Below are 11988 nucleotides of genomic sequence, written 5' to 3'. Positions count from 1 at the left end.
CCATCTTCTCTGCTTTTTTTGTGGCCCTTCCAATAGTGGCATCACCTTTTATTTGCTGTTCACAGGACAGAATTTGAGTCCTGGGATACCTACAACAAAAATCTCCTTTCTTCTCTTGTGAGTAGGACTTTGCATTCCCAAGCCAGATGTGATTTCTTTACTGGAGCAAGGGAAGGAGCCTTGGAGTGTTTTTGACAGTGAGTTGACAAGGGACCCGTACCTAGGTAAGTGATTGATGATTATGTAAGGGAAAAGGAATGCTGGATATAAACCAGCTGCTCAGTGAGGAGACCACATCTTTGAGATGTTTGGAGGAATCTCCTCTCAAAGTCCCACAACTATTAAGAAAAGTAAACTACACTATGAACTTCCAAATGCCCACACCTCCATCTTCAACCTAATACTCTCCATGCTTCTTTTCTCTCATGTTTTCTGCCTATTCCTAGTAGGTAATTCTAATGAGAAGCTTCTACTTTTATGTGAGATCTAATTCCATTAGTTCACTGTCTCTTGCCTTTGGTCTATACATGTGTCATGCCTTTAAACATTTTGGTGTTCAATATATTCAGTTTTTTTAGTCATTATTTTATTCATGTATTCATTCTTTCAGCCAACACTTCCTAATATTCTGTGTTGTGGAGAATATTTTTCTAGAACATTATAAAATATATCAGCTATTAAGAAACTTACAGCCTAGGGATTGAGAAAAATTGGTGATGGGGATTAAGGAGTACACTTGCTGTGATGAGCACTGGGTGATGTATGGAAATGTTGAATCACTATATTATGCACCTGAAACTAATATTACATTGCATGTTAAGTAACTGGAATTTGAATAAAAACTTTTTTAAAAATCCATAAAAATTATTCAAAATGTGGAATTAATTATAATTGTGGAATTATTTGCGGTTCAAATACCACAACCAGGGAAAATGGCTAAAGACTAAATGTTGGAAAAGCCTCACAGAGTTGTAATAGTTGGAGCCCTAGGAGTGACTGCAGTCACCTTGGTAGAGAGTTTTGGGTGTAAAGGTCCTGTGCTTGGAATAGGATAGTAGAGGTTGCAGACCAGAAGAGATTGAGGTGAGCGAGGATGATCAAGCATTGCATGATGCATGCAATCAGCATAAAATAGAATGGGAGTGAGGGAGAAGGTCATGAACATGGATGATTCAAGGCAGAAGGCACAGTAAGTACAAAAGTCTTGAGGCAAGCAGGCTCATTGTGTATAAGGAGCACCAAGGTGACCAGAATGTCTGGGATAGAGCAAACAAAGAGGAGAAGAGTATGAGCTGTGATCAGAGATGTGTATGTTGGAAAGAGTCAGTTTATGATGACATTGTAAATTATGATTGAACTTTTTCTGAGTGAAGTGGAAATAAGTAAAAGATTTTAAGCAGAGCTATGACATAATTAGATTTTTATTTTTCAAAAATACTATTTTTTCCTATTTACAGAAGAGGAAACTGAGACACAGAGACTTGAAGTAACTTGTCCAAGGTCAACAACTAGTAAGTGTTGGAGATAAGGTTTAAACCCAAGCTGTACATGCTTCTTAGCTCATAAGCTACATTGCCTCTCCAAGTCAAATCAAAGAAGTTTAGATATAGTGGACATGTTTTCATCTGAATTGCTGGTGAACAGATAGAAGTTAACTTTCAAAATTAATTTTTAAAATGAGTTTTTACATCCCATAAATAGATAACTATAGCACACATATTACATGCATTTATATTATATACACACACAAACTCACACACATATATACAAATCCATCATGGATTTCCTCTAAAACACTATATCATATGCCTTCCTTTCTTAATAAACTTTAGATATATTATAATATTAATATATAATAATAGAGATATACTTGCATAATGAGGTTGTCTTCCAGATTCTTCCAATTTTAATTTCTAATTGAAACTTCCATTCTTCTATACTTTCTTTTGTAAATAAATTTTTCCCATATTTTTATGATTGATTTAAAAAAATTTTTTTAATGTTTTATTTATTTTTGAGAGAGAGAGAGAGACAGAGGGAGAGAGTATGAACGGGGAAGGGGCAGAGAGAGAGACATACAGAATCCAAAACAGGCTCCAGGCTCTAAGCTGTCAGCACAGAGCCCGACACAGGACCCAAGCTCGTGAACCGTGAGATCATGACCTGAGCTGAAGTCAGATGTTTAACTGAGCCACCCAGGTGCCCAGGATGATCGATTTTTTTTAAGTAGACAATTTTTTTGAGAGAGAGAGAGAAAGAGAGAGCGTAGGTGAGCAGGAGAGGGGCAGAGGGAGAGGGAGAGAGAGAGTCTTAAGCAGATTGCACGCTCAACACGGAGTTCAATGGGGGGCTCAATCTCACAACCACAACAAAATAAGGAGTCAAACACTCAGCTGACTGAGTCACCTAGGTGCCCCTAAAAGTAGACGATTTTTAAAGCTTTTTCCAGCAATGTATACAATGCATATGTTCAATTTTATTACATCATCTTGAGGAATGTGTATCTTTTTAAAAATAAATTATTCTATGTTTCTTTTAGTCTTGGAATCAAGAACAAAATCTTGCCCATTTTTTTTTCAAAACAAGAATATTTTTAACAGTGAATGTAAAATTCTCCTATAATGTTTTACATTCAGGATTTATCTAAGCACACCCCAATATTGAATTCACATTAAGCAATTTTGTCTGATTTGATACTTGGGGTTGTGTACTTCTTAAAAAATTTTTTTTAATGTTTATTCATTTTTGAGAGAGAGAGAGAGAGACAGAGCAGAGCATGAACAGAGAGAGACACACAGATTCCAAAGCAGGCTCCAGGCTCCAAGCTGTCAGCACAGAGCCTGACATGGGGCTCGAACTCACAAACCTTGAGATCATGACCTGAGCCAAAGTCAGGCATTTAACCGACTGAACCACCCAGGCACCCCAGGGTTGTGTACTTCTTAATTCATCATATCAGGAGGCAAAGTCAAGGTGATTGGAGATGACTGCCAGAACTTTCCATTGGAAAGGTACATTTCCCCCCTTACAAATACTAAATAATTAGTGCAGTAATACTTGAAGACTGTATAACTATCCTCTAGAAATCTTTCACCCAAAATGTTTGGTATTCATTCTTATTCAAAACAGTTATTACATTGAGCTTAGAAAAGTTCTAATTTTATCGCTTTCTTTCTGCATTTATTGGTTGGCCTTGCTTTGTTAAAAAGAGATTTTTCTTTCCACTTTTGTTGAGAAACACTACAGATTCATTGCTTCTTTGAAAAAAATAAATATCTTATAACCCATTGTAATCATTCTTTTTTGATATTAAACTATCATTCATATTTGGCCATTGAAAGCCCCTTACAGCTAGCTTCTGCATCCTTTTTTTTTCATGAGTGCATGAATCTTTAATGACCTTCTTGTTTCCTGGAACAAAAATATGTTCCAGTCTCATCTTGTATTATTCTTGCTCCCGACTTGGAATTAGCCAGCTCATTAAAAGTCTTAGTTTCTTGGGGCACCTGGGTGGCTCAGTCAGTTGAGCATCCGACTTCAGCTCAGGTCATGATCTCGCAGTCTGTGAGTGTGAGTTCGAGCCCCGCGTCGGGCTCTGTGCTGACAGCTCAGAGCCTGGAGCCTGTTTCAGATTCTGTGTCTCCCTCTCTCTCTGCCCCTCCCCTGCTCATGCTCTGTCTCTCTGTCAAAGATAAATAAACGTTAAAAAAAAATTTTTTTTTAAAGTCTTAGTTTCTTGTAATAGGGAATGGTGTTGATTGACCAATATGAGTGTGTAGTGTGCTTATTACTACTGGATTGTCATTGCTTCTATATCCATTAGATGGAAAGAGACAGGAACCTATCTCTCTCTCTTTATTTTCTCTATTTATTTTCTTTATTTAATCTTTATTTTTGAGAGAGAGACAGAGAGTGAGCTGGAGAGGGGCAAAGAGAGTGGGAGACACAGAATCTGAAACAGGCTCTGGGCTCTAAGCTGTCAGCACAGAGCCCAACACGGGGCTCAAGCTCACGAACCACAAGATCTTGACCTGAGCCGAAGTCAGACGCTTAACTAACTGAGCCACCCAGGTGCCTCAGGAAACTATCTTTCATAATTGAATACTGATAACTCTAATTGAAGTCCAAAGGTGAGATTGTGTCTCACTTTTCTGCATTTCAGTTTTGTAACTTTTTCTTGAACAGTGAAAAAACCCTATTTCCTCCAACATGAGTATAGTTACTCAAGTCTTCTGTCCCAAGACTTGGGACTCTGTCCCAATACTACAGAACGGTTTCAAAATTAGAATATCATACAACTACTGACAGGAAAACCTACCTGAAGCCATATTCATGATTTATTACACTTTGTTTCTTTTCCTGTTTTCCCTTAGAATACGTTACACTAAGGATTTCTAATCAGAGTACAGTTTGAAAAATTGCTAGATTAATTCTTTTTTGTGCATTTTCAGCTTAATATGCAGTTTATTTTAATTGTTGAGTTTAGGTTTTTTTTTAACTTATACTTGGAATATATAAAACATTTACATGCTTCAAAAGTCAATATAAAAATATACTTAGGGGGCGCCTGGGTGGCTCAGTTGGTTAAGCATCTGACTCTTGATTTCGGCTCATGTCGTGATCTCACAGTTTATGAATTTGAGCCCCGCATCAGGCTCCATGCTGACAGTGTGGAGCCTGCTTGGGATTCTCTTCCCCTCTCTCTCTGCTCTTTTTCCTCTCTCTCTGCCTCTCATTCATTGCCCCTCTCAATCTAGGTAAAAAGTTTTTGGGGGGTGAGGGTGGGGGTTAGGGTAGTCTGATTAATCCTTTCTGCATTTATTTTTTCAGAAATAAAGCACATTCACATTTATATTCTTAATTCTCCTTCCTGCTTTTACATGGGATATTATTCTCTGCACTCTTTTTTACTGTCCTGGTTTTCTTTCAATAATTGTTAACAAGTTGTGAAAATCATTCCATATAGACAGTGGCAAAAAAAAAAGACATATAAAACTGACTTATCTTTCTTGGTGCTATATGTTTATTTTTGCCATAACTCATTAATTATTAGAAATGATAGTTCCAGTAGTTAGTAGAGTTTCCATGCAGACAGTCACAAAATTTGCAAATATTTTCAGTTTTGTTTTTTGTTTTCCTATGCTTGTAACTGATACTCCTTTCTAGTCTCATCACTATTCCTACGTCTTCCAGAAAGTGTTCAATAGAAGTAGTACATATTTTTTCATGATTTTTATGGGCATGACTTCTTTTTTCTTTTTTTTTAAGTTTTGGAATAATTTTATATATACCAAAAAGTTGCAAAAATAGCATATTCCTCACCTAATATCAATTTCTACTACATTTGTGTTATATATTTGAATTTACCCCTCCCATTTTTTTATTCCCCCACCATAGTATATCTTGTATAAACTTCATGATTTATCCTTTCTCTGTTTTGTTTAATGTGAGCATCTATGCACATATCTTTATATATCCTCTTTCTTACATAAATGGTAGCAGCATACCCTAGATACAGTTTACTCCACCTTGTTCTTTAACTTAAAAAAGTGATGAAGATCATTCAATAGGAATATATAGATACTTCTTATTTCTTTATACAATTACATAGAACTCTACTGTGTGCATACACTACAGTGAGTTCAAGTAGTATCAAGTTGGTGGATATTTGGATTGGTTATAGTCAGTTGCTCTTACAAATAGTTCTGTGGTGGATAACTTTCTGCATAAATCTCTTCAGATTCTTTCCTAAAATTATGTTTGGGTTCCTAGAACTGGGATTGCTCAAAGGATAAATACTTAATAATTTTAGCTAGAAACTGGCAAATATCCTCCTATGATATTTGCTACACTGAATGTGTGAGAGAAGTTACTTGCCTATTAAATAACCTAGACTAGGTTATCAGACTTTTGGGTTTTTGCCGAAGAATACTTTGAACTTATTCCAAACTTTAAGAATCATTGACTTAATCTTTTTCTGATCCCTTTCCCCCATGCCTTCCTGTATCACTTTTCAATTTCTATACTTTATCTCTCAAATTGTACCACCATATAAGAACTATAATTTATATTTACATTTATAGATTAATGTCAATGTAATTCTGCCTTTTCTAAGTTTTGTGTCTATCCCCACCACCACCAAAAAAAGTGAATGTCTTATTTGTGGTTTCTTTCAGAATATAAATCTAGGTGTGAGAGCAAGAAATTATGTCTGAAAAAGGATAACTATAAAATAAATTCACATCAATGGGTTATAATGGAAGGATTTACTAAGCATGGACTTAAACAAGGATCTCAGGAAAAACATTTTGGCCAAGTCTCGTGTACCTCTGAAGACATGTCCCCTTTCATTCAGCATACATCTCTCTCTCTACATCAAACATTTAATACCAAAGAGAAATCTTATGAATGCAAAAAATATAAGAATGCCTATGAACAGGACTCAAAACTTACTACACATCAAGAAAGTCATACAGCCAAGAAATTTTATGACTATGAGGAATATGGGAGGGCCCTTGGTAGAACTTCAAAACTTAGTTCACATCATACAGTGCATATTGGTGTGAGATCCTATGAATGTGAGGAATGTATGAAGTCTTTGAATAGTGGCCCACACTTAATACAACATCAGATAATTTTTACTAAGGAGAAATCTAATGAATTTAAAGAAAGTGGGAAGGCCTTTACTAATGCTTCACAGTTTTTTCTACATCATAGCATTCATACAAGTGAGGAACCCTTTCAATGTAAGTACTGTGTTAGACAATTTAATAATGGTACAGCCTTTATTCGCCATCAGAGAATTCACACTGGTGAAAAACCCTATGAGTGTAATGAATGTGGAAAGGCTTTTAGTACAAGTTCAATATTTAGAGTACATCAAAGGATTCACACAGGTGAGAAACCCAATGAATGTAAAGAATGTGGAAAAGCCTTTCGTCATTCCTCATACCTTACTCAACACCAAAGAATTCATACTGGTGAGAAACCTTACAAATGTAAGTATTGTGTTAGGGCATTTAGTAATGTTTCGGCCTTTATTCGGCATCAGAGGATTCATACCGGTGAGAAACCCTACAAATGTAAGGAATGTGGAAGAGCTTTTAGTACTGGCTCAATACTTATAGCACATCAGAGAATTCACTCAGGTGAGAAACCATATTTATGTAAGGAATGTGGAAAAGCCTTTCGTCAGTCTTCAGATCTTACTCAACATCAGAGGATTCATACTGGTGAGAAACCCTACAAATGTAAGGAATGTGGAAGGGCCTTTCGTCGTTCATCAGAACTTTCTCGACACAAGTTAATTCATGCTGATGAGAAACTATATGAATGTAAAGAATGTGGAAAGATCTTGAGTAGAGACTCAATACTTATACAACATCAGAAAATTCACACAGGTGAGAAAGTCTGGGAATGTAATGAATGTGGGAAAGTTTTTACTTGTGCAACATACCTGGCCCGGCATCAGCGAATCCATACTAGTGATAAACCATATACTTGTAACAAATGTGGGAAAGCTTTTCTTCGTTCTTCAGACCTTATTCTGCATCAAAGGATTCATACTGGTGAGAAACCCTATGAGTGTAAGAAATGTGGGAAGGCTTTTGCAAGAGGTTCAAATCTTAATCGCCATCAAAAAGTTCATAATAGTAAGAAATAGTATAAAGGAAGCTTTGTATTTAAGCATATCTTTTAGGTAACATGGCATGGAAGATAAACCCTAGAAACATAATAGGAGAAATCCCAAGAATTTATTGGTGAGAAAATGTAGAAATATAATTGATATGAGAATGACTTATGTGTTTCACAGTTTAACTACCATAAGAATAAAATGAATATTGGAAGGCCTCTATCAACAACTCATTCCTTTCTAAGTTTTAAAAACTTTGTTGTTTATTTTAATTTTTTTTAATGTTTGTTTATTTTTGATAGAGAGGGACAGAGACAGAACATGAGCAGGGGAGGGGCAAGAGAGAGAGAGGGACACAGAATCCGAAGCAGGCTCCAGGCTCTGAGCTGTCAGCACAGCTTGATGTGGGGCTTAAACCTATGAACTGTGAGATTATGAACTGAGCTGAAGTTGGACACTTAACCAACTGAGCCACCCAGGTGCCCCAATTTTTAAAACTTTCTAATCTTGAGTGGAGAAGGTAAAAAATCTTTTTTGTTGTATTTTTTCATATTTTAAAATACATTAAATCAACTTTGTTTTTTATATAGCTATAATTTGTTTAGTTTATGCATAGCTAAAATACTATATTATTATAAGTTGTACATTAAAAATTTGAATTTATTTTGTTCTCGCCAAAATTCTTTTTTTTTTAATTTTTAAAATGTTTATTTTTGAGAGAGAGAGATAGAGTGCGAGTGGGGGAGGGGCAGAGAGAGACAGAGAGAGATGGAATCTGAAGCAGGCTCCAGGCTCTGAGCTGTCAGCACAGAATCCAAAGCAGAGCTTGAACTCATGAGCTGTGAGATCATGACCTGAGCCAAAGTCAGACGCTTAACTGACTGAGCAACCCAGGCACTCCATCACCAAAATTCTTATTCCAGTGCAACTTATTCAGTACCTATTTCTTGATGCTATTTATGCACAGTTTCATGATATTTTATATTTTTAGTGTTATAAGCTTGTATTTAATGACAGTCTTTTTATACCCCAACATCCAATTTGGGAACTCTTCAATTGATCTTTTTAGAATAAATTTTTACCTGCATATCTCTACATCTGTACCATTTTATTTAAAATATCATCACTTTAAGATATATATTTTAATATTGATAAAATGATATCATTATTTGTATATATAAATTAATATTTTTATTTTATAAAAGTGATATTTTGTTGTGATAATTTTTTCTAAATTTTTTAACTCTACAAAGAAGCCAATAAATTTACCTTTCATCCTCCCAAGGGACTATAGCTACTGTCACATTGTTGGAACAGATCTTTTCATAAATTTTTAAAAGCAAATATAATCACATTACTCAAATTGTCTCATAAATTGCCTTTTTAATGACAAGATATGTCATACAGAACATTCCATGTGATTAAGTGTATTAATAATGTTAATATATATGACTGTACCATCATTTTTACCAAACATCTATGGCTAAATACTGTGATTAACTCCACTTTTTGTGTTTATAAGGAATGTCACATGTAGCATCCTACTTGGCCCATTGTATTTGCTTGTCTGCTTTTCATTGTTGAAATAATCCATGCATACCTTTTAACATGTACATATTTTAATTTTTTTAATGTTTATTTTTAAGAATGAGAGAGATAGTGCAAGTGGGGGAGGAGCAGAGAGAGAGAGAGGGAGACACAGAATCTGAAGCAGGCTCCAGGCTCTGAACTGTCAGCCCAGAGCCCAACGTGGGGCTCAAACTCACGGAGTGTGAGATCATGACCTGAGCTGAAGTCGGACACTTAACCAACTGAGCCACCCAGGTGCCCCTAACATGACAGAGTAAGCTGGCTTCCCTTTTGACCATACTATGCTATGCTACTTTTCTCTCTTCCCCTCCATGTTACTTATCCTTGCAGAGTTTTTCCTAATGATTTTGCCCAAATGTAATGTGGGGACATTTTAAGTTTTTTTTAATTATTTCCATTTCAATGTATTTATATTAAAAACATATTTATATGGGGGCGCCTGGGTGGCGCAGTCAGTTAAGCGTCCGACTTCAGCCAGGTCACGATCTCGCGGTCCGTGAGTTCGAGCCCCGCGTCAGGCTCTGGGCTGATGGCTCAGAGCCTGGAGCCTGTTTCCGATTCTGTGTCTCCCTCTCTCTCTGCCCCTCCCCCGTTCATGCTCTGTCTCTCTCTGTCCCAAAAATAAATAAACGTTGAAAAAAAAACCATATTTATATGTATTAGTATACTTTATGTAAAGTGGGCATGGCTATATTCACTAGCATACTTGGGTTTGGTAAGGATCAAATGAGTTAATTTACACAAATATTTATAATTAAGGCTGTAACATACTCAGTAAATATAATCCATTGTCAAAATTATTTTTTCCTTTGGCTATTTTTTTATGAAAACACTCTAAACTATGGTGTATATTTGCCTAAGTTTAATATTGGAGAAAAATCTTAAACCTCTAGTGAATATAGTGAAGTCATCATCATTCCTCCTTGGTCGCAAGATGCATCCATCCTGAAGAAAAGAACCATAAAAATATAATAAATAATGCCTTTAATTCAACCTCTTATGTTGAATCCTAAAATTTATATCAGCATGAAACATTGCTGATAATATTATTGCCCACATTATCTGGGTGATTAAAAAATAATATTGGATTTTAGGAACATCTGACTCTTGATCCAATGCATGTTTAAACCAACATTTGGCTAAGGGTGAAATACTGACAAAATAGAATTTCTTTGAACATAAAGGACACTGAGTATCCTACACAGCAAAACATGTGGGAGGAGGGCAAAATTACAGAACTTACAGCTCTAAATCTAGACATGTATTGCAATAATTAATACTTAAAATCTGGTACAGATGCCACAGGAACACAGAGGAAATTTCCATGTATCTGGGATTCAGACTGCCTTAAGAGTGGGGTTTAGCTTGGCTAGTGCTGATATCTCTGAGGAGGTATGATATAGGTGGTTCTGAGGATTTGGGAACAACTGTGAACTAGAATCAACACCTTCTACTTGGAAGGATGACCACTAATAGGGTTTATTCGTTTTCTATTGCTGCATAACAAATTGCCACAATGTTGGCAGCTTAAAGCAACACACATTTATTATCTCAAAATTTTCATGGGTATGTGTCAGGGCATGGCTTAAGTAGAAATATCCAAAAGAAACACCAATACCATATATTGTCACTCAGATGTGGATCTTGAGAAACTTAACAGAAGACCATGGGGGAGGGAAAAGGGAAAAAAAAAAGTTACAGAGAGGGAGGGAGGCAGACCATAAGAGACTCTTAAAGACTGAGAACAAACTAAGGGTAGATGGGGGGTGGGGGGGAGGGGAAAGTGGGTGATGGACAGGGAGGAGGGCACTTTTTGGGATGAGCACAGGGTGTTGAATGGAAACCAGTTTGACAATAAATTATATTTAAAAAAAATAGAAATATCCATAATCATTATGGAAAAAATAAAAATTACCAAAGCAATCAGAAGATGGAAAAATCAATGGATATAACATCTGGGATTGCAGTACTAATATCATTAAGAAATCACAATTCCTTAGGTTACAAATGTGATGCAATATCAATTAAAAATACCCAGGAATTTTTTAAAACATTTGAGCTAATTCTATTTTTTCAAAAAGTTTATTCATTTTTGAGAGAGAGCGAGAGAGCAGGGGAGGGACAGAGAGAGAGGGAGAGATTCCAAGCAGGCTTTGCACTGTCAGCACAGTACCCCATGCAGGGCTGGATCTTGTGATCCATGAGGTCATGACCTCAGCCGAAATCAGGAGTTGGACGCTTAGCTGACTGAGCCACCCAGGCACACCATGAGCTAGTTCTAGAGTCTAAATGGAAAAATAACCAGTAAAATTCTGAAGGAGGAGGAGAGGAATTGGATAAGTAGAACCATCAACTATTAAGATATAACTCTAATAACTAAGAGTATAGCTTCAGCAAAAATGTAATGGGTCACTAGAACTACTTAAAAGTTCAGCTATAGGGGCGCCTGGGTGGCGCAGTCGGTTAAGCATCCGACTTCAGCCAGGTCACGATCTCGCAGTCCGTGAGTTCGAGCCCCGCGTTGGGCTCTGGGCTGATGGCTCAGAGCCTGGAGCCTGTTTCCGATTCTGTGTCTCCCTCTCTCTCTGCCCCTCCCCCTTTCATGCTCTGTCTCTCTCTGTCCCCAAAATAAATAAACGTTGAAAAAAAATTTAAAAAAAAAATAAAAGTTCAGCTATAGATCCAAATACATAGGAAAGATAGTATATGATAATGAAGCCGTTTTGGATCATTTAATATCCTTTGAATTGTTACAAATCTTGAAG

At 36.4% G+C, this 11988-nt stretch overlaps 1 protein-coding gene across 1 annotated transcript in view; it reads left to right on the top strand.

Annotated features, from left to right (window-relative positions):
- The first annotated feature begins 6039 nt into the window (after positions 1 to 6039).
- LOC124511190 (zinc finger protein 850-like) overlaps positions 6040 to 11988 on the top strand; it is a 145592-nt gene continuing 139643 nt past the window's right edge. Inside the window, 1 exon segment of the mRNA XM_047078186.1 lies at positions 6040 to 7652. Within this exon segment, the coding sequence (XP_046934142.1) occupies positions 6152 to 7652 (1501 nt within the window). The 5' untranslated portion in view covers positions 6040 to 6151.

The sequence above is a fragment of the Lynx rufus genome, unplaced genomic scaffold (genome assembly GCF_022079265.1).
Source record: "Lynx rufus isolate CCGP_SWC_20201006 ecotype Redwood Valley unplaced genomic scaffold, mLynRuf1.p SCAF_16, whole genome shotgun sequence".
Lineage (NCBI taxonomy): Eukaryota > Metazoa > Chordata > Mammalia > Carnivora > Felidae > Lynx > Lynx rufus.
Note: the sequence above shows the minus strand (reverse complement) of the source record. Positions and strands in the feature narration are given on the sequence as shown.